This window comes from Rhinolophus sinicus, chromosome 13 (assembly GCF_057876585.1).
Source record: "Rhinolophus sinicus isolate RSI-liver-muscle chromosome 13, RSI-T2T, whole genome shotgun sequence".
Classification (NCBI taxonomy): domain Eukaryota; kingdom Metazoa; phylum Chordata; class Mammalia; order Chiroptera; family Rhinolophidae; genus Rhinolophus; species Rhinolophus sinicus.
The window spans coordinates 48,325,509-48,347,476 of NC_142513.1; the positions used below are offsets into that span (position 1 = coordinate 48,325,509).

The 21,968-nt window shown below is 40.3% G+C and overlaps 1 protein-coding gene across 7 annotated transcripts in view; it reads left to right on the forward strand.

Annotated features, from left to right (window-relative positions):
- The window catches only part of UBE3A (ubiquitin protein ligase E3A), a 78,134-nt gene that overhangs the window by 33,316 nt on the left and 22,850 nt on the right, over nucleotides 1–21,968 (forward strand). For all 7 annotated transcript variants that reach the window (XM_074317681.2, XM_019753202.3, XM_074317680.2 and 4 more), the window contains 7 exons: nucleotides 3,623–3,930; nucleotides 5,876–7,140; nucleotides 15,677–15,821; nucleotides 18,567–18,772; nucleotides 19,339–19,503; nucleotides 20,716–20,871; nucleotides 20,968–21,041. In XM_074317681.2, coding sequence (XP_074173782.1) covers nucleotides 3,623–3,930; nucleotides 5,876–7,140; nucleotides 15,677–15,821; nucleotides 18,567–18,772; nucleotides 19,339–19,503; nucleotides 20,716–20,871; nucleotides 20,968–21,041 — 2,319 coding nt within the window. The remainder of the gene's footprint in view (nucleotides 1–3,622; nucleotides 3,931–5,875; nucleotides 7,141–15,676; nucleotides 15,822–18,566; nucleotides 18,773–19,338; nucleotides 19,504–20,715; nucleotides 20,872–20,967; nucleotides 21,042–21,968) is intronic.

Sequence of the window (21,968 nt, forward strand, 5' to 3'; positions counted from 1 at the left end):
AGCTTGCAGGCTATAGAAAAACAACAACAGGTGAGAGGCTAGATTTGGCCCATGGGCTGTGATTTGATGGCTCGTACTGGACAGGGACTAACCTTGTATTAGTTGTCTACCAAACTGTCATTATTGGTGGACACCCCACCCCCCCCAATTTAGAGGCCTTTTATGTGCTCTAAATGATACAGGGGTACAGAATTGTACACAGATAATTCAAAGTTGTCATTGGAGTGAGGAAAAATGCTTACTGTGGTTCATTCCACTGATGCACAGAAGGTTCTGGCATGGCCTCCTTTCAGTCCTGTCTGAGTGTAGCTACCGTTTCTAAGTCTCTGGGCAGAGAAGCTAACCAAATCAAAGGGCCTGCTCTTCTTACTGCTATTAAATCTCCCCTTCGTGGTAGAAGCCCAGGTTTTAGGTCAAGCCTGGGTTCGAATCTCTTATTAGATGTGTGACTGCTCTGGGCACCAGCAGCACGAGAGTTAATGGGCTGGTTCCTAGGCTGCTGAGGACACAGGACAACTGCAGTGGAAATAACAGCGGCTGCCTCTCCCGCGGCGCTTGCTGAGCCAGGATGTTCTGCGTGTTGTATATGTTAACTCATCTCATTCACTCACAGCCATTTCATGGACACCATCGTTTTAAAGAGGAGGCAACAGACGCACACAGGTTACGTAACTCATTCAAGGTCACAGTTAGTAAGTGGCCGAGCCAGCGTGCACACTTGGCAGCCTGGCCTTAGAGTGCCAGCTCTTACCTGCTGGGATCTCCTGCCTCCTCAGGCGGGAACATCGGGAAGTGCCTGCCACTTGGGTCCCCAACAGATTCTAGGTACATCAGCTTCACAGAATGCAGTGGTGCCTGTTCCTCGAAAAACTCCCTGTACTTGTGTGAACCCAGATGTCACGCACAAATATGAGATTCAAACTACAACTCTTCAGGAGGATTTTTTCCTGTTTTCAGTTGCACATTACTTACGGGATTTTGTCATAAATGTCTGTAGTACTGCTGTTGTTAAGAATTATTTTTAAATGCATCACCTGTAAGAATCTAGTGGAAACGACTTAGGCTCTGAACCCCTGTGCTCGTCTTGCACTTTCCTTTGTGTCATCTTGAGTCCGTGATGTGACTCTTTCATTCCCATCTCCTCTTGGCTGTGGACCGAAGATACTCGACATTTGAATCTGTCAGAGTGCTTAGCAGCGTGTCTAGTGTGTTATCAGGCATTCAGCGAATGGTGCTTCCTTGCTCAGCCCCCCCCCCCCCATTACGTAGAATAACCTGAGTGTAGAACTGAAAGGGATCTTAGCGATGGAAGCCTGAGGCCCAGGGAAGACCTTATTCAGGATCCCGCAGCTGCTTCGAGGCAGAAGGAGCTGTCGCTTAACCTCTGAGTCCTCGTCGTGTCCTGTTGTTATCGTTCACACTCCTTTATGAGTTACACGCTTCTCTAGACATCATGACTAGTGTGGGGTTTTTTGTGGGGTTTTTTTTTTAGGATAAAACCTGCTGTTCTTAGAAAAATAGCTAGAATATTTTGGTGTTTTGATTTTTGATAGATAATCTTTAAAAATCATATGGATAAATTAGTAAAGCTGAAGGCTGTTTAAATCAGGTATGTGAAGTTTTAAACCACTAACATTTCCCCATTCATACTAATTTTAATATGCAAGTAGCATGTTCATTATAGAAAAAATAAATTAGAAGCAAAAAGAGAATTTAAGATACCCATTCGATTACAGCAGAGAAAATGACTCTTAGCACTTGAAATACAAGTGGCTTCATCCTGCGCTTACCACTTTGTAGCTGGCTTGTGAGGTGGTGGTGTACGAGTAATACTCGTCCTCGCCAAATTGAGATCTTGGCAATTTTTATTCCATCGTGTGGACAGTAGTCATTTAAATAATCAGCTATTTTAGGGCATGTTGACTGACCCCCCCCCCCCCCCGATTTCATAGAAGCAATGAATTTTTGCAGAATTGTCCAGTGGTTTCCCACAAGTGGGGTCATTCATTCGCATGGTTCATTCTCTGCTTCGTTTTAAAGACTTTTGATACATGCCCAGAGTTTTCCTGCAGAGAGGAAACACAGCAGTTATGATACGTTCTCACTCGGGCAGGCCACTGCACTTCGGAGAGGATGGCATAAATTCCCTGTGCTTACTGAAGGACGCCAGCGTGGCATAAAGCTTCTGGAGTCCAGATTTCTCTTTCTCTACATGTTGTCACTATCTTTTGCATACTGATGTATCGAGACTGATAATCTTTAATTTTCAAAAGTGGGAAAATATAGCTACATATAAAATATCTCTTAGAAGTCATGTTCATGCAGTTTTTAAGTGTGTGGGGTGTGTTCTCTGTTTGCACGCAATGAATGGTAAATTTGCATGGAACGTTTGAAAAATAGAAGCATCGGGATGAATACTATGTGTTTGAATTATTACTTTTTGTCTCCTTGATAGTTTAGAGACAACGTCCTACTTTGAGGAAAAAGTGGACTTACTAATGCGTCCCTTATCTACTGCTTAGTATGTGCCTATTGTAGTTCTTCAGTTTCTCGTGATTAACAAGCCATCTGTACAATTAACCAGGGCGAACTCTAATACCATGTACCATAGTAGTAAGATAATTGTGGGAACTTTTTGAGAACTAAATTAGGTAATTTTTTTTTTTATAGTTTTGATGATTTGTAGTTTTTGTTCCTATTCATGTAAACTTGGGACCAAAAGGATAGCTCTGAATTGCTTTTTTAGATCCAGTAGATTAGTCTGCTTGCATTACGGTCATCTCATACCATCAGATTGTAGAAGCATAGCTCTTAGTGTGGAATGAACCACAGAGATAATGTAGCCAACTTCTTAACTTTGATGAAATATGCAATCCGTTCCTCAGCGTTGTTGGTGGCCCTGCTGGGACAGCCATCCTGGCACGTCAGTCTACATACTGTTAAGTTTGCAACGTAAGAGGGACATAAGATTTTGCCCTAAGGGAACTTAAACTATTTCATGTTCCTGTCACTGGAGATTAACAAGGAAGTTTAACACGTTTTAGGTTCAAGGTTGTATGATAACACATTGGATATTTCATTGATAAATTTGTTTTTAAATGCCCCATATGGTAGATAATTGGGGGTGGGGGGACATGTTTTCTTCCAGATGTAAGTTCTGTGTTAACGATAAATCAAGTATTTACAAACTGTTGAAACAAAATGGTGATTATATTAAGGAAAGCTGGATTGATACTTTAAATAGACTCTTCTTTTCTTAATGTTAATTTTTAAAGTGATAAACTACTAAAACTCTTAGCCATAAACCTTGTGATTTTCCCGTTACCCTAAACAGTTTTAACTATATTTACCATCAAACAAGCTTTTTCCCCCTTTTTTTTAACCAAAGGAAAGCATATTCTATTAAAACAGTGATTTTGATAAGCATTGCTATTTACCATAGTACCTTAGGAAGAATTTGTGAAATAGTTCACTAGCTTAAAAAAGCCTTGTGTGAACAGATCTCCAGTTGCAAGTTGACGAGTTCGGTGCTTGATTAATGACTGCCTTGCTGCCAACCTGCAGGGCCGCAGCCCTGAGAGCTGTACTAATCACGTGCCTACTGTTTGAATGTTTGGTACAGGAAGCGAGCAGCTGCAAAGCATCTAATAGAACGCTACTACCACCAGTTAACTGAGGGCTGTGGAAATGAGGCCTGCACGAATGAGTTCTGTGCGTCCTGTCCATCTTTCCGTCGTATGGATAACAATGCGGCGGCTATTAAAGCCCTGGAGCTTTATAAGATTAATGCAAAACTCTGTGATCCTCATCCCTCCAAGAAAGGAGCGAGCTCCGCTTACCTGGAAAACTCGAAAGGTGCCGCCAACAACGCCTGCTCTGACAGCAAGATGAACAAGAAGGAAGGGCTCGGAGCAAGAGACGATTTTAAGGGTAAGACATACTATTTTTGATTGAGAGTTTTTGAGTGAAAACCAGATCGGAGATTTAGATAACATGTGAAGAGTTTGTTTTGTCTAATCGTGTGACATTAGGAAATGATAGCATACAGAGGGTGCCAAAAAAATGTATACACATTTTAAGAAAGGAAAACTGTTAAAATTGTAATAATATATACTGATAACAAAAGATGAATGCAAGTCACGTTTGACTTCTGCGATTACCAGACGTGCTCAAAGTGGTTCCCATCAGCGTCCAGACACTTCTGATGACAGCGGATTACTGCTTGAGCACCGCTGACCAGTGTCCACTTGTATATACTTTTTTGGCACCCCAGTAGTGGGACTGATTTTTTCATTGTGGTAAAGGACACAACTAATAATTGAGTCAGTTCTTTAACTGTATTTTACTGTTCCAGTGGTTTCTAATTAGAAGCAGATCATACTCCCAAAGTTCCTTTGTTAATGGATAGATTGGAACTTGTAAACATTTTCCACTAGGAAAAATGTATTAAGTGGTAGTTAATGTCCTAAATAGGCCACGGAGTCTATTTAAATTATGGAAATGCTGGTGAAATTATTTACATGAGCGTGGAACCCTAGCCCTATGCGGTGAAAGAGGCAGAAAGAGGAAGGGGTGGCCTCTCTGTTTCTGAAGGAAAGGCAAAATTTTAAACAGCTACCTAAGAAATGGCTCCATTTTCCTTCCAGTACATTCTTCCGCGTCCTGCCCACCTTCCCCCAGGCACGGCCAAGCATCCTCGCTGTCAGTGGTAATCTTCAGCCAGGCCTTGTTTTGTTTTCTACATGGTCCTGTATTCCAAACTTGTTAAAAACTTCGTTTTCTTTTGTAATGCTCAGCTCCAGGCTTTCTTTCCCTCAGTGAACATACCAGTAACAAGGTAGTAAGTTTCTGAATGACTGACAGGGCTCCGCCTACCAGAGGTATTAAAGAGGAAGCCTTTTGTTGAGGACAGTAAGTTAGAGAATACCAGCAAAGCTTTCAGCAACATTGAATCAAGTTTCAGTTGGTTAGTGATGTGGAATCGTGTGCCACCAGAGGTGCTGTCACCTTCCCCACGGGCTCTCAGAGCCCCTGCGGAGCTTCATCCCCTTCCTCAGGGGATCCAGAGGCCTGAAAGTAGCACGAATCTCAAAGGCTGGGACATGTGCTCCAGCTCTGCGCCCAGGAAGGAGAGGGAACAGGTTTTGGTGACTGCGGAATGGCCGCTGCATTCATCTGCTCCTATGTCGCCTTCTTCCCACGCTGTTGGCTTTTTGCTCTGTGCTGTTTCCTGACACTGTGAGGTTTAGTCCAACCTGATTCCTGGCTGCAGACGTCAGCGCCTGCCACCTTTGGAGCTTAGTAGAGAGAGCTGGTCGGCTACTGATTCTCAAGAATGTCCACCCTGGAAACAACGAAAAGGAAGGCTCGGAAGGAACTAATGTGGTTTTAATATGTAGAAACATAGGACAAGAGCTGTTTCTCAAAGTGGGTGCTGAAGGAACCTTTCTTAAATCCTTCGTCTTGAGAACAGACTAGTGAGAGGAAGAAGAAACCTCTCGGATAAATAGTGTTTCTGCTCCCAAGCAAGGCCATCAGAGGTGCAGTGCCTTGGTTCGTAGTTACAGCTGAAGATGCGTGTTAACATATGCTGTGACCCTGAAGAACGGTGAGCTCGTTACAAGCTGTGTGTTATTGAAAGAATGTAAGAGTGGGTGAGGTCGTCGTTAGTGATTCGTTAAAAAACAGGTATACATAAGGTTTTGTTGTGGAGTCTAAGTATTAGATACATTTTCAAAAGAATTGTAAGTTATGAATGGTATTGAATCAAAATGTTTGGCTATTTTACTTTTCCCTAGAACTTATTAATAAAGTAAACATACGTACGTACGTACGTGATGAATATAAATGTCCTCTTTTCCCTCTCCTTTTCTAGATGTGACTTACCTAACAGAAGAGTTGGTCTATGAAATTCTTGAAGTGTGTAGAGAGAGAGAGGATTACTCCCCTTTGATCCGGGTCATCGGAAGAGTGTTTTCCAGCGCCGAGGCATTGGTCCAGAGCTTCCGGAAAGTCAAACAGCACACCAAGGAGGAACTGAAGTCCCTCCAAGGAAAGGACGAAGACAAAGATGAAGACGAGAAGGAGAAGGCTGCGTGCTCTGCTGCCGCCGCCATGGAGGAGGGTTCCGAAGCGTCGTCCTCCAGGATGAGTGAGAGCTCGCAAGGCGATAACTCACAAAAACTGGGCCCCGAGGACGTGTCTGTGGACATCGAGGCCATCAGAAGGGTCTACACCAGGCTGCTCGCTAATGAAAAGATAGAAACTGCCTTTCTCAATGCACTGGTATACTTGTCACCCAACGTGGAATGTGACTTGACGTATCACAATGTGTACTCCCGAGATCCTAATTATCTGAATTTATTCATCATCGTGATGGAGAATAGGAACCTCCACAGCCCTGAATATCTAGAAATGGCTTTGCCACTATTCTGCAAAGCAATGAGTAAGCTTCCCCTTGCAGCCCAAGGAAAACTGATCCGACTGTGGTCCAAATACAGTGCAGACCAGATTCGGAGAATGATGGAGACATTTCAGCAGCTTATTACGTACAAGGTCATAAGCAATGAATTTAACAATCGGAACCTAGTGAACGAGAGAAACCTGGTGAATGACGACGACGCCATAGTCGCGGCCTCCAAGTGCTTGAAGATGGTTTACTATGCAAACGTGGTGGGCGGGGATGTGGACACCAGCCACAATGAGGACGACGACGAGGAGCCCATCCCCGAGTCCAGCGAGCTGACGCTTCAGGAGCTGCTGGGGGAGGAGAGAAGGAACAAGAAAGGTCCCCGAGTGGACCCACTCGAAACCGAGCTCGGTGTGAAGACCCTGGATTGTCGCAAACCACTCGTCCCTTTTGAAGAATTTATTAACGAGCCGCTGAATGATGTCCTAGAGATGGATAAAGATTACACTTTTTTCAAAGTAGAAACAGAGAATAAATTCTCTTTTATGACATGTCCCTTTATATTGAATGCTGTCACAAAGAACTTGGGATTGTATTACGACAACAGAATCCGTATGTACAGTGAACGAAGAATCACTGTTCTCTACAGCTTAGTTCAGGGGCAGCAGTTGAATCCGTATTTGAGACTCAAAGTCCGACGTGACCATATCATAGATGACGCACTTGTCCGGGTAAGTTGAGCTCCTGTTTAAAATGAGTCCCGGATCAGATACCTAACTGTGATGCAGTGCCGGGGATGCTTTCTGTAAGCAACCCTCTGGAAACAGAGCAATGCTGTCATATAGCGTGTGGGCACGTGATTCTTTTTATTGTAAATGTGAGTATTAGACCGTCATTCCTCCGTCTTCATTGGTGCGCTCCACAGAGTGTGGGTTGTCTTTTACCATGGTTGCTCTCTCTTGGAAAAAGAATTGATCTTCTGAGTCTCGACAGCTAGCCCCAGAAGTTTCCATTCAGAGCAGAAGTGGCTGTGGGAGAAAGACCAGAGCCCAGGACCAGGGGGAATGTGGAGATGACCAGTCGCAAGTATGAACGTCAAGTCTTAACTAGGAGAAGTGATGCAATAAAGCCACACCATAAAATGATAGGTGGGGTCCCAAAATGTCACCGTGTAAAATTCAGAGTTGCCTTATTGTGAAGTTGACTGAGGGCCCTGGGCAGGTGGGTGCCTGCTGCAGTGAGGGGTCCTGCTGGGGCACTCACAGCGTCCTGCGTGGCCTGGCCTGGTGGTAGTTTCCTCCCACTTCCGTGCCATGGGGACCACGCTGGCTCTTGGAATTTGCTGGAGCTGCTGGCGAATAGTGGCTATTTCGGGACTCTTAGGGTTAGCGGTGTCTCTTACCAGCCTGATCCAGGGAAACTGAGCTGGGAGGAGACGGCCACAGGTACCCACCTTCGGGCCTCCTGTTTCTCATTCTGTCCCTCCAAAGAAAGGAAGAATGTTAGCACCCCCATTTAAGAGTGTGGGCCTGGCTGGAAGACAGAAACCAGCTGCCAGTCATTTCTGCCAAAATTTACCTTTGTCGTAGGGCGCTTTATTTATCTCGGGGTTTTCTTGTACTCATAATATTAGGTACTCCTATCTTTGCTAGTTTTTTATTAACTGCAAGTTTAATGTGAACGAAAATTAAGGTACAGTCAACTTATACTAATAGAGCAGGGGTGTCCAAACTGCGGCCCACGGGCCAACTGCGGCCCATGATCCATTGTTTATTAGCCCGCAGCAAATTCCAAAAATATATTGAGTTTACTTAAATAAACCAGGTGAGGCAATACGTACTTCACCTCGAGTGAGTGGCCCGGCTGTTTGTGTATTTTACTGCATATGGCCCTTGGTGAAAAACCGTTGAAAAAAGTTTGGACACCCCTGTAATAGAGGATAAGAACCCATGACACGGACAACTAGGAAATAGCGATACTTGTAAAGCATATTTCTGTTTGAGAGTGGATTTCTCTAAACCTGAGAATTCACGAAGCTGTAAACCAGTAGAAAATGTTTGACACCTCAGAAACTTAGAAGTTGCAGAGTTTCTGTGCCTCTTTTCTTGGTTACTGGTTTTGAAAAATAACCAAATATATTTACAGTGTTGAAGAAAGAGTCTGCGTTATTTAAGCAATGCTGGCCGTTCTTCAGCAGATAGAAGGGGGCCTTCACTGCTTGGCGTAACCATCATCGCTTACTTCTGGTGCCCTTGTGTTTTTAGTTACGTCGTTCTGAGCTATGTGAAGAATGAATATACTTAATAAGTGCCCATCAGGAAGCCACAGCCCAGCAGAATGGCAGGGTGTCGGATCAGGACGGGAGTGGTGTTCTACCAGTTTCCTTTGTTAGAACACGACTGCAGATCCCAGAACTACGTACACATTATGTGTTTGGCTTCTGGGGTTGAGATCCTTTCATTTGTTTCCAGCAAAAGCTGTGACTGGCCTTTAGAAAGCAGTGAAATTACTGTCCGTGACATTCAATCCAGAGTTAAAAAAAATTGTCCACTTTCCGTATCTGCCCTCTCCTCAGAAATCCGTTCAGCCTTATTTTTCTCTCCAACTGAAGCAAGGCTAAGATCCCACAAAAGTTTAGTACTTTTTGTATGCCTCATTCTATTTTTAAATTATCATCTAAGATCTTGAGGAAACAGTCACCCGTTTTGGCTTATAAGGCCTTCCTTTAAGCAGGCGCTAGGGTAAAATTAACTGAGCTTTTTCATTATGATAACGGGGCTTTTAGTGAGTTCTACTTCATTATGTCAAAACTAGATGTTACGGTTTGTCGTGTTATAAATCAGGATTCACTGGGTAACACCTGAACTTGGATGTTCCCAAGCCACAAAGGCAGTTCAGTGCAGAAATCCTGTGTGTGGCACCTTAGAAAGCAGTAGAGCGGTGAAGATGGATCGTGACCACAGAGAAGCCCCATCAGGGTCTGAATGCTCAGCCAGCAGATCTCTTAGCTCCCTCCCTTTTCTCTTTTTGTAATAACACAGCGTGAAAAGGTTAGACAATAAGCATCAGAATAGGTCTTCCAAATCAAATTGATAATTGGCCTTTTTAAAAAATATATTCATAGCTGGTGATAAAGTCATAGTATTTTAGTAATAAATTCACAACAAATGTAGTTTAAGGTCATCCTCTCAGGTGACCGCTGAGAAGTACTGATGGATTCTCAACACCTTATTCCCTAAAGATCTACTTTGCTTCTTTTAAAGCCTCATTCTTCATTTTGTATCCCAGCTTGACAAACAAAGTAAAGCTATTGACCGCTTTGTTGCCATTTGTTAACTTTGAACTGCAGAGTAGGGTCTGGGAGGTAAGAGGAAGGAGGGGCTTGGTGGGGAGCCTAACACTGATAATTACAGAATTAGGGGCCTAGACTAAGGGCTGGAAGGAGCCTTGGAGCTCCCCGCCTGCTCCTTCGTTTACAGATGAGGCCGGGAAAGCAGTGACTACGTGTGCGACGCTATTGACTGTTTTCTATGGGGTCTTGGTTTTCAGTTATTGTAAGGCTGGTAGTGTGGAGGAAGAGGGAGGGGTAGGAACTTCAATGAATATATACAGATTTTTTAAAAGAAAAATATGTTCATTGCTTTCATGTACCATGTAATTCAAAGTAGACTAGCAAGTTGTTTCCTAATTGGACTTTTTAGAGGAAGTGTCTTTGACAACAGTAGAATTAGCATTTACAGTATTTTTATGGAACCTAAGATACCTCTGATTGTAGAACACACTATATTATTACTACTAAAAGCGGGAAAATGCTGCTAATTGTAAGATGCTATTAATTGTATGGTATATACTGATTTCATGATGTTCAAATGTGAAAACAGAAAAATGAATTTTAGAATCAATGAAATGTAATAAAAGTTGTCTTTCCACAAATAGATAGCTCAGAATTATTTTAAGAACTACCCCACCACACCCTTAAGTTACTGGGATATTGCCCCCTAGGACTTATTTTCATTATATTTAGTTCCTTAGAAAGGAGTACAGTGATAAACATGAGCTCAGAGCTCAGCTTCCATTTGAATGAAAACCATCCGAAGGTTTTTACAGTATTTTACTAATAACATTTAGCTATTTGTGTATTCTTTTAAAGGTAGATAATTTGTCATTTTTCTTAGCATTCCCAAGGGAAGAGGGTATAAAAACTTTTTTTTAAATTTTATGTTAGAAGATTGAGGTATGAGTATCATGGAAGAAAACAGTATTGCCTTCTATCAGATAGGCCAAACTCCTTTCATATCTGAATGGGAAATTTGTTTAAAAACAAAACAAAACCCAAGGTTCTACCCTGTAAGTGTTCTGATGAGGCACTCTAGTGTGGATCCCAGGAATCTGTATTTCTGGGAGTACCCTCGGTTACTCGGATAAAGCCAGGCTGCAAACCAGTGTTTGGGAGGCGAGCTGCTGGGGCAGTTGACCTGTCCAGATTTCTGGAGGCCGTTTTTATGTGAGAGGATGCTTGAGGATAGCAGGCTTAGAAGAGGGGTTCATGGTGGGGTGAGACTAGAGTAGGCAACGAGTCCTAGAATTTGGAGTGGAGATCTAAAGGCGAAAAGGAACGGCAGAGATGTGGAACTGGATGGGAAAGTCCAAAACTAGGAAGTAGAGCAGAGGAAGGTGACAGGCCCCGATGAGAAGCCCACTACCGAGGTTGTTCTCAATCCCCTATAAAAGTCGCCCACTTTTTCTGGACCGTCCCAGCACTGTCTAACCCATTCCCCAGCGTTTTCCTTGCCAAACACCCTGAGTTCTCACTGAAACAAAACTTGGTTCTCTCACGTATCGGTGGACCTACAGTGCTTTACGAATAAGATGATTGTGTGCTGCTGTGGGTGTAGCTGGTGTGTTTTATACGGTCACTGTGTTGTGCTTCATGCTTTGCCCATTGTTTCTTACGATTTCTTCTAATCAAAGCGAAGAACTTCACGCCTGAGGTAGGTCCTCAGAGTCAAATGAGAGAAGGAACCAGCTCTGCGTAGATTCTCAGCCCCATTGAATCATTTAACACAATGAGCCTATCGGACTCCTTAGTGCTGACATGTGAGGGGAGGGAAACTCAGATCTGGCCTGGAGAAGTTCATGGCAGAAGCGCAAGTCGAAGCCAGGGTTTCTGGTCTCACAGGCAGATGTGATTATGTGGCTTGGCCGTGACCCAAACATCTACATTTATATTTAAGATATGAAAAACCTTATCTGTTAATGGAGAAATGAAAAATATATCTGGATAATCTAAAAATCCCATTCAATAGTTTAAACGTACTTGCTAGCAATGTGTTTCACCATCGAGTCTAGTAAGCTGACTGGAGTAGTTTTAAGCCAGCCATTCCTGGGGCTCCCACGCGTTCTTAAGTATTAGAGAGCTCTAGGTTATTTGAATGCTGCTACTGCTATTAAATTTCTGTACCATTAGGGAATTTTGTTTCAGCTATGGGTAAGGATGGATTTGACATGAGTAATAATCCAGAATACTGAAAGATTTGAAAGGATGGGGCTTTGCTTTTGACTCTTGTAAATCTGGCAAGTATGATATTTTTATATATTGAGATGACATCCTACCTAGATACTCTGGGAGTGCTTTGATAGGTCAATTTTTAAAAAAAATGATCTCTAGGGTTTCATCATCATGGCCAATTAAAAGTTCAGAAATTGAAAATCCTTTTATCCAACAATTGATGAAATCAAGAGTATTAGTAAGAAGAGGAAGTCATACAAGGAAAGAGGTAGATGTTATTACATCCAGTCTATTTTTGTTTATTTTTTCCAGTAAGCTGTCTTCTGCCAGTCTCCATATTAAATAAATACAAAATGTCCCCTACTTTAAGAAAACCTGTATATAAAAATCCGGTCTCTGTACTAAATGAACTCAGGTCAAGGATGCATACAAATTCTCCTTTTCAGAATGTTCACTGACGTTTTTCCAATTTTCCAACATCCTACTGTAGTAGGATAATTTATGAATTTTAAAAGTACAGTTTTAAATGGTATGTATTACATGAAGGGATATGCCTTTGCAGTTTTCATTCATTAATTATTCTCTAATTGAACAATGGGTTGGAAGTGGTTATTTTTAAGAAAAATAAAAGTAAATGCAGTCTCTTAATAATGGCCTTTGTCAAAATGATTATTGCTAAATTTTATTGTATGTATTTGTTACCACATTTACAAGTAATTATTTTAAAGTAGGCTATCCATGTATAAGTAAATGATATAGTATTTTACAGGACCACTTATTTATATCTGACAATAATAAGAACAGATAATGGAATTTTCACCTGTAGAAATCAGTTGCCACTTGTTTTTCAAATTCTTTTTACATATTTACATTTGAAAACATCCTGATTGTAAAAGTAATATACATTTACTGTAAAAAAGAAACCTTTTTTTAACGCAGGCAAACATCACTCCTAATTTTAAGAGCGTTGGTCGTCACTGATGAGAGCAGTACATTGCAGCTTCAGGAGGGTGGTGCCTGGGCCAGAATCTGCTCTGCCGTTCAGGTTACTGCACCTCCGTCTATAAAACGGGTGAATAGTGTTACTGAGCTCATCGGGTGGTTGTGAAAGTTAGATGAGTTCATACAGGCAAGGTGCTTAGAATAGTGTCTGGCCCCTAAGTGCTAGGATCTGCGTTCTGCTGTGGGCATCGCGTTTGCAGGCGAGTCTGAAACCCATTAAAATCAAAGTAACAATAACAAGAGCTAGTACTTACACGGCGTTGTTGTGCGGGGACTTCACCTAAGCTCTCCACACATACTAACTTAATATGTCATTTTGCTCATTTTGCAGATAAACTAAAGCAAAGAGAGACTGTTATATGCTTATAGTTATAACGGGACACACTTCCCAATTCTTCTGGCACTCAAGGTGGGGAGTGGAGGGTGAGATTGGTCGGAATGCACAGACATGCAGTATTTTACTGAGAATGGAGATCAGTTTGCTTCAGTTGTCATATGAAGTGTCTCAGGTGGAGGGAGGACCAGAACTCAGGGACTCTGAGTCCTGTGGAAACCCCACCAGATCCTTTAAACGTCACCAGTCCCATGGGCGTGGAATCGGTGCTCATTTGTGAATGTCAGGGAGGCATTAATCTAAATAGAGAATTTTTCCGCCTGGGAATGCATCATACCTGGTAGAAGCAGGTTTGTCTGTGTGGTAAGGGCCTGCATAAACATTGACCTTTGACACCCCGCAGGTGGGAACTGGGAGAAGGAAACGAGGAATGGGTTCCATGGCAGTGGGCGAAGTTAGCCTTGATGGGTAGAGCATATTTGAGTTAAGGTGGTAATTCTCATTTAGTCCTCAGAATTCTTTGTAGTCTGTGGCTTGAAACAGGTTCCAACTGTTTTTCCCCCAAGGTTATTTGCAAAACTTGGGGTTAGGCTATACAACTGAAGTTTGAATCTTATTCAAAGAGCAAAGTTATTCCTTTAATATAGCCTCTAATCTAGAACTTTCTCATCTATCGACATTAAGCCTTCACAACTTTGCAGCATGAAGAGTACTGCCTCCCGGGACACCACCCCGCCCCCCCCGCCCCCCCGCCCCCCCCCCCCCCCGTTTTCCTTTACAGATGAGGAAACAGGCTTAACAGACTAACTTGCTCATGTTCAAAGGTTAAAAGTTATGTTAAGTGACAGTTGGGACTAGTACAGAGTATTCTGACTTTACAACACTCGGTCTCAAATATAAAATTATCTTAATACAATTTGGCATAAAAATGTTTCTGTAAATGTTGGAGACTGCTGTTGTACAGGATAGACGTTCTTTTCAGCTAAAGATTCTAAATTCACAGAATCATAGAATCCAAAAGTTAAAGATTTCCAGGAGATTATTTTGGTCTCTGTTCTTAAAAACGTTTTTTGACTGCAACCACTAGTAAGAGATATTTTGCATAACATCCCAGTACACACATGCATATCTGTCTATACATATAGTTAAAAGTTTTGCAAAACAATAGATGCCATTACCATGTGGAACACATTCTGATTTCCCCCCATTATTGGTTGTAAACCACTAAACGGATTGGGCTACCACTAAGGAGCTGCAGGTTGGCAATTTGAAAAACATTGATCTAGGGCAACTGACCTGATTCACGACTTCATAATACACACACACACACACTTTTTTTTTGAAGACACATTAGATTGTCCAAACCAGTGCTGTTATTAACCTAAAGTAATTACGTTAGGACTGTTTATTCCATTTACACTGCTCAAAACTATTTTTAAAATTTTTGATTTTTTTAAACATCCAGTAAGCATTTAAAGTCAATTTAGTAAATAAACTGGATGGTCAGTCAGACATAAGTGTAATAAATTTCAGATACATAAAACAACAGATTGCAGCATAAGTATTTCACATTAGCACCTGAAACTAATAAAATTAAAAAAAAAAAATATTTCACATTAGAATCTAGTGTGATTTTATGGTTAATCTCATAATGACAGATTAATCACTATATTGATTATTCTGTAGCTACAGAGTGTAATTGGTAAAGAGTTATAGTTGAAATGCTAGGTACTAGGGTTTGGTAACTTAGTAAGAAGTTAGGAGTAAGGATGTGAGCAAGGGCATGTCTCATCTGTTTTCAAAAATAAGTGGACATAACCTGTGTTCTGATCCATTAAAACTAGTGATTTATACTGAGCGCTATTTATTAGAGACCACAAATGGCTTCCCTGCTTAGCCAATGTGTTTTTCTTGATTGAAATTAGTTTACTTACGGCTTAATAGATAGCAAGACTTAATTCTTGAGTTTCTATTGTAATATAAAGAACTACTAGCAAACAATTTTGAAGTCAGACTTTTATATTCCATTATTTTTGCTGAAATGCAAAAGTTGGAGTAGTCACTTAATGCGTTTTGCTGTCTTCTTTCCATGTCCTAACCTTACAGCCCAGGTTTGTTATATACAAGTAACAAAATCTAATTCTATTTGTATTCTTTGTCAATTGCATAAGAAATAAGTAGTTAGAAAGTAACCCTTTTCTAATTCTATGCTGGGTTTCTTTTCTGTCCTATTTTTCCGTTATCTACGAGACTAAATGTTTGCCCTCACTAGCTTTTTTTTACGCATTTGCTTCCTGTTTCCGTTTAAAACAAACAAAAAGTCAGTAACGTGTATTTGCCCCCTCGCCCTACCTACTGTTTCGTTCTGCTCATCCCCGTGCCGGCACTCATCATCTCTTCGCTTTATTTTTTCACTCACTAGCTAGAGATGATCGCCATGGAAAATCCTGCAGACTTGAAGAAACAGTTGTATGTGGAATTCGAAGGAGAACAAGGCGTTGATGAGGGAGGTGTTTCCAAAGAATTTTTTCAGCTGGTTGTGGAGGAAATCTTCAATCCAGATATTGGTAAATATTCTAGTGATGTGCCATGGGGTCGTACTGTTTTGAATGCAGAAATTGTGTACCTTGGTTTATACATATTGTCAGGTACTAAGAGCAGCAGAAGATGGTGGGTGTGGCTCACCTAGAAGCACAAATACTGACTGAATCGGTGGGTTTCTGGAACTGATTTGCATCACTCACCTTTTCAAGTTCTTACTTGGATTACTTAGCCAAATATTTTAGCATGGGGGATTCTCTCTTAGGTAAATGAAATTGAACCCTTTAGAGCGGCCCATTAGAGCAGGTGGTCTGAAACCGCAGTCAGCATTTGCAGACAAGAGTTCCGCAGAGCAGTGGTCTGCACGCTCGAGGATGGCTCGCCTGGGCATCCGGCCCAGAGTTTGCAAACACTGGCTGGTTTCCCTTAGTTGGGTGTATTTGCTGCAGGATTTGGGCGGCGGGGAGGAGGTGGTTAATACTGTAATGTTCTCTCCCACTCTTTGAACTCCAGAAGCCTCTTTCTGTCCCCCATCTGATAATATTTGCCTCCCCAGAGGGTTTTCACTGAACACAGTTTGGGAAAGACTGATCTACAGTTTGAAGAATTTGAATTTCCCTGACAGAGGTAGGCGGTGTCGAACAGGGAAATGACAGCAGCTTCTGGATAGTGTACTTAACTGGTAATCCTGAACGGGTTCCATTCTACAATGTAGTCATTTGGTTACTGGCTTTGCTTCCTTTTAAAATTGAATGCATAACAATGATAGGGAAAGAATTTCACTAAAGGTCCCCTCAGAACTGTGAAGAACGGACCACAGGGACCGCAGATAATTGCCTTAAGCTGTGAGAACACACTGGGTCAGTGTGTCCACTGAAGTGACTTTCCTGTTCTTAGTGGGTCATATATATGGACTTAGACATTTTGAGTTCATGACATACAGTTAAGGTGAGGATGTGTCTCGTCTAGCTAATGTTTATTAATAATCCGAAGGCTATGTCATTGGTATGTAAATTGTTGAAAGTAAAACCATGCCCTTTTTGAGATAGAAAATTAATTTATAAGCTTCATAAGTTGGGTAAACCTTAGCTCTAGGTTCTGATGTATCTAAAATGTTAAACATTAGCGCTAAAGTATACTTACATTATAAGCAGAAATGCTTTTAAGAAAAAGCATACATTACCATTTCTACTTGATGTAAGTGAATGATGACAATAGAAATATCAAACAAGAAAATTTTAGTAGAGCCACACCCTTTATAGTGGTTTTCTTCCATGTACCTGAAAAAAATGTGCACAGAGTGGAATCTCCATGTACCTCAAATTAGCTTTCATACGCAGAGATGAGAGCTGTGACCTGTGTAATTTATATCCTGATTAATTTGTAGTTTGTTGCTTTTGCTACCAAGGGCATACATTTGCGAGATTTCATCAAATTTATTCATTAATTGTAATTATTTTAGACTGTTTGACCCCATTAATACTATATTTAGAACTAAATGAAATTTTTAGCATTCCAATATATGTGATGTAGGCCTGTAAAAAAAAGTTTAACTGTAAACTGAAATTCAAGTACGAATTGGATAATATTCAAACTGTTATTTCATGAACATTAAATTGCATTGGAAAAATGTTGTAGTTTAATCTATACTCTTATGACCAAGGGGACATTTTAAAGTTTCTTTTATATTTAACTTAAACTGAATGTGAAAATGAATATTTTTAAGCTTTTAAAAATCTTATAATTGATTTATTTGTGCTGTATTCATATGAAATTTCCGTCTTTTTTAGACCTAATTCCTAAACTATTTTTCATTCAGTTTTCATGTAGCAACGGAAAAATATTTTAGTAAAATGAAAAATGTTGTAAATTCAATTCAAATGTCATTTAACCTTTTCCTTAGGTGTTCATCTAAAGGGAAGAAGACAGTTCTGCCTGAACAATGGTTATTTAGATAGGCAATAGGCAAAACTAAAGATTTCTGTTTTTAAATGAGTGACATAAGGATTCCAGGCTTGGGTTCTGCGTGATGACAGGCATGTGAAACTGAAAGCTGCAAACTGCTTTTATTTTACTCACTGGCCCACGATTAATATGTGTATTAAATAGTTTTGAGTTTTGGACATAATCTAAGTTTATCAAGTTTTCCTAAGTATGTACTTGACATCATCTGACTTTGTTAGAAAGGTGCTAGAAAAACTTCATGGGACCATTGTATAATGTTGAAAAAACAAAAAAAAAAACTTTTCCTTAATGGAATTCAGAATTGTTTCCTAAAATGTGGACGAAATATGCTTTTATAAGTGCAACATTTTCAAAATTTGGTAGCCTTTTTTCTTTTTGTTTTGCATTTATTTTTCAACCATTCGTGGATAAAGTATGGATGCAAATTAACTTTTCATCTGTGTTAGAAGATTAGAGAGCTTGAATTTAATGAACATTTTCCCTAACTTTTTGGAAAATGTCATGAAAGTTGCTTATTACTTTGTTTCTTTGACTTCTTTAAAATTATAGACAGTACTACTATTTGCCACAATTTATAATTCTATATTTAAACTTTGGTTTTTCCAGTGCTAATGTAATAGAGGAAAAAAATGTTGTGTACCTAACACTTATAAGTATACTTACTTACATGTTTAATTATTTTATTTTTTATTTTTATAATTATTTTATATTTCTGTTTTAAAATACATAAAATATATGTACTTTGTATTTCATCAGTTTTTAATAAAATGTAAGAGTAATGTATTTTCAAAATTCATTTCTTACAGGTATGTTCACATATGATGAATCTACAAAATTGTTTTGGTTTAATCCTTCCTCTTTCGAAACTGAGGGTCAGTTCACTCTGATTGGCATAGTACTGGGTCTGGCTATTTACAATAACTGCATACTGGATGTACATTTCCCCATGGTTGTCTACAGGAAGCTAATGGGGAAAAAAGGAACTTTCCGGGACTTGGGAGACTCTCACCCCGTAAGTCTTTGTCACTTTTTATTAGATCTTTTAGATTTTATGTAGAAGCAAACATATAGTTTAATTTATATAAATATTAAAGTTTTCATTTGGTATCTTTGTTAATATTTATACCCAGTAAGATAAAATTGTTTTAATCTGTCAGAAGTACCATGAACACTTCAAACCTGAAAGGAGGGGACACTTTTTTATGTATCACTCACTGTCAGCAAGCAGGCTTTATAAGATTGATTATATCAGATTGCAGGTGAAATAAGGGGCATGGTGGCCGCCGTCAGTGTGTCTGTCCCCTCCCCAGCTGTTCCTTACCCCGAGACACGTTTGGGGTTTTCGTGGAGCGAGCAGTGTGAGCTCATTGCTGAAGTGGCGGTCTGGGGTGTCTCACCAGTGACTGACAATCTTTAGTTCCTGTATCACAAACTGTTTGGGACAGGAGGGTTACCATCTGTGTTTTAATTCCAACTGTCAAAGTTCTTTTTTTTTTTTTTTTTCTTCCAAGAAGAGCATTACAGACTGTTGTATTTTGTAGTCGTATGGTAACCTTAATTTCCCTTTCTGGTTGTTAGGTTCTGTATCAGAGTTTAAAAGATTTACTGGAGTATGAAGGGAATGTGGAAGATGATATGATGATCACTTTCCAGATATCTCAGACAGACCTTTTTGGTAATCCAATGATGTATGATCTGAAGGAAAATGGTGATAAAATTCCAATTACAAATGAAAACAGGAAGGTACTAAATGTTTTTATATCATTGCCTTTCTCTTTTTGTTAACAGAATATCAAAGCATGTATGCCTGTAATTTTATTTTATTTATTAAATGAATTGAGGGTGACATTGGTTAGTAAAATTATATAGGTTTCAAGTGCATAATTCTATAATCCATCACCGATTGCACTGTTTGTTCACCCCCCAGAGTCAGTTCTCCTTCCATCACCGTATCTAATACAGTCCGTACAAAGACCCAAGTCAAGTAACCAGGTTCTTGTAAAGGAAATGGACCAAGTTTTCTACATCTGGGCTGTAAGCTGGTGTGAGAGTTCACAGTCCGGCACTGAGCCCCTTGTACAGCAAGAGGCTGGAAGTAGGGCCCACTGAGCAGCGGGCGGTGTGGCTGTGATCTGGAAAGCAGGAAGCAGGGTGTTTATCGTGAAGCTGCAGAGGAAAGGGAATCAGGCATCTCGTGACTAAGGTCCTTGTCACCAGACAAATGATAGTTGCATTTAATGAACCCACATGGATGTATGTGTGGCCTAACTACACTGCTGAGAAGTATTCTTTAAATCAGATTTGTGTTTTCATATTGACAAGAAAAGTAAGCGTCTGGAAACAGGAGTAACCTAGAACATAGCAGGAAAATGATGATGCGTATATAATAAACCTTTAAAAGCGTGTTCACATCAATATCATTTTGATAGCATATCATGCTCGCTCACAAAGTAACTTCCCTGTTGTGATGGGCACCGTAGCTTAGGTATCGAGTAACACAGGGATTTGGGGAAGTGGGGACGGTAGGCAACTTCCCAAAGATTCTGGAATAGAAAACATGATACTTCCTGGTTTGCTCCAAAGTACATTCTGCTTTTAGGAAAAATGGTAGCTTTTATAAATCGATGACTCCATGATTTAAATGTCCCTTGTGTTTGCACACTTAGCTGAGGCCCAGCTTTCATATTCAGTCTTATTTAATAAAATATCAAAATTGATACTTAACATGTATTACTAGTGTATGTACACGGCCTTTTTACAGCTTAATATTGGCTATTTCAGAGAGCTGTGGAATTGTTAAAGCTGTTTTCCTTTGTATGTGTAAAGTTTGAATTTTTTAAAATATTCTTGAATGTTTTTTCTCTCTGAAAATAAAAACAAATGCAGGTGAAGAAAGCCACGCTGTGTTTGTGTATGTGTTATGTAAGAAATTCTTGTGGTTAATGTTTCCTGCAGGAATTTGTCAATCTCTATTCTGACTACATTCTCAACAAATCAGTAGAAAAACAGTTCAAGGCCTTTCGGAGAGGTTTTCACATGGTGACCAATGAATCCCCCTTAAAGTACCTGTTCAGACCAGAGGAGATTGAATTGCTTATATGTGGAAGCCGGGTAAGAAAGCAGGTGTCTGCAGAGTGCCACTCACTGATTTCTTGCTTGTGATGCTGTGCTGTGGAAGGTGTTAAGCCACGTTTTCTCAATTTCCAGAACCTAGATTTCCAAGCACTAGAAGAAACTACAGAATATGATGGTGGCTACACCCGGGACTCTGTGCTGATCAGGTGAGTGGTTGAATTTTTTTTTTTCCAGATCCCTATCTTTTTATTTAAAAAATGTTATCTCATTTTTCGATTACAGTTGACATACAATATATATTAGTTTCAGGTGTATTATAACATAGTGATTGAACATTTGTATACTTTACAAAGTGATCACAAGTCTGGTGACTATCTGTCGCTGTCCATAGTTATTACGATATTACTGACCATTCCCTGTGCTGTGCATCACATCCCCAAGACTTATTTTATAGCTGGAAATCCATACCTCTTACTCCTTCCTCTTTTCCACCCAGCCCCCTGCCCACTCCCCTCTGGCAAACATCATTTTGTTCTCCCTATCTAAGAGTCTGTTTGTTTCATTTTGTTTGTTCGTTTCCTTTGGTTTTCTTTTTGGATTCCACATATAAGTGAGATCATATGGTGTTTGTCTTTCTCTGTCAGACTTATTTCACTTAGTGTAATATTCTCTAGGTCCATCCATGTTGTTGCAGATGGTGCGATTTCATTTTTATGGCTGCGTAATATTCCACTGTGTATGTACCACTTCTTTATCCAATCATCTGTCAATGGACACCTAGATTGCTTCCATGTCTTGGCTGTTGTAAATAATGCTGCAGTGAACATAGGGCTGCACGTATCTTTTCGAATTTATGTTTTTGTTTTCTTTGGATAAATACCCAGAAGTAGAATTGCTGTTTGTATGGCAGTTCCCATTTTTACTTTTTGAGGAACCTTCACATTGTTTTCCATATGGTCTGCACTTGTTTAAATTCCCACCAACAGTGCACAAGGGCTCCCTTTTCTCCACCTCCTCACTAACATTTGTTTTTTGTTGTCTTTTTGATGATAACATTCTGACAGGTGTGGTTTTGATACGCATTTCCTTGATGATTAGTCTTGATAGCCATTTCTATGTGCTCTTTGGAGAAA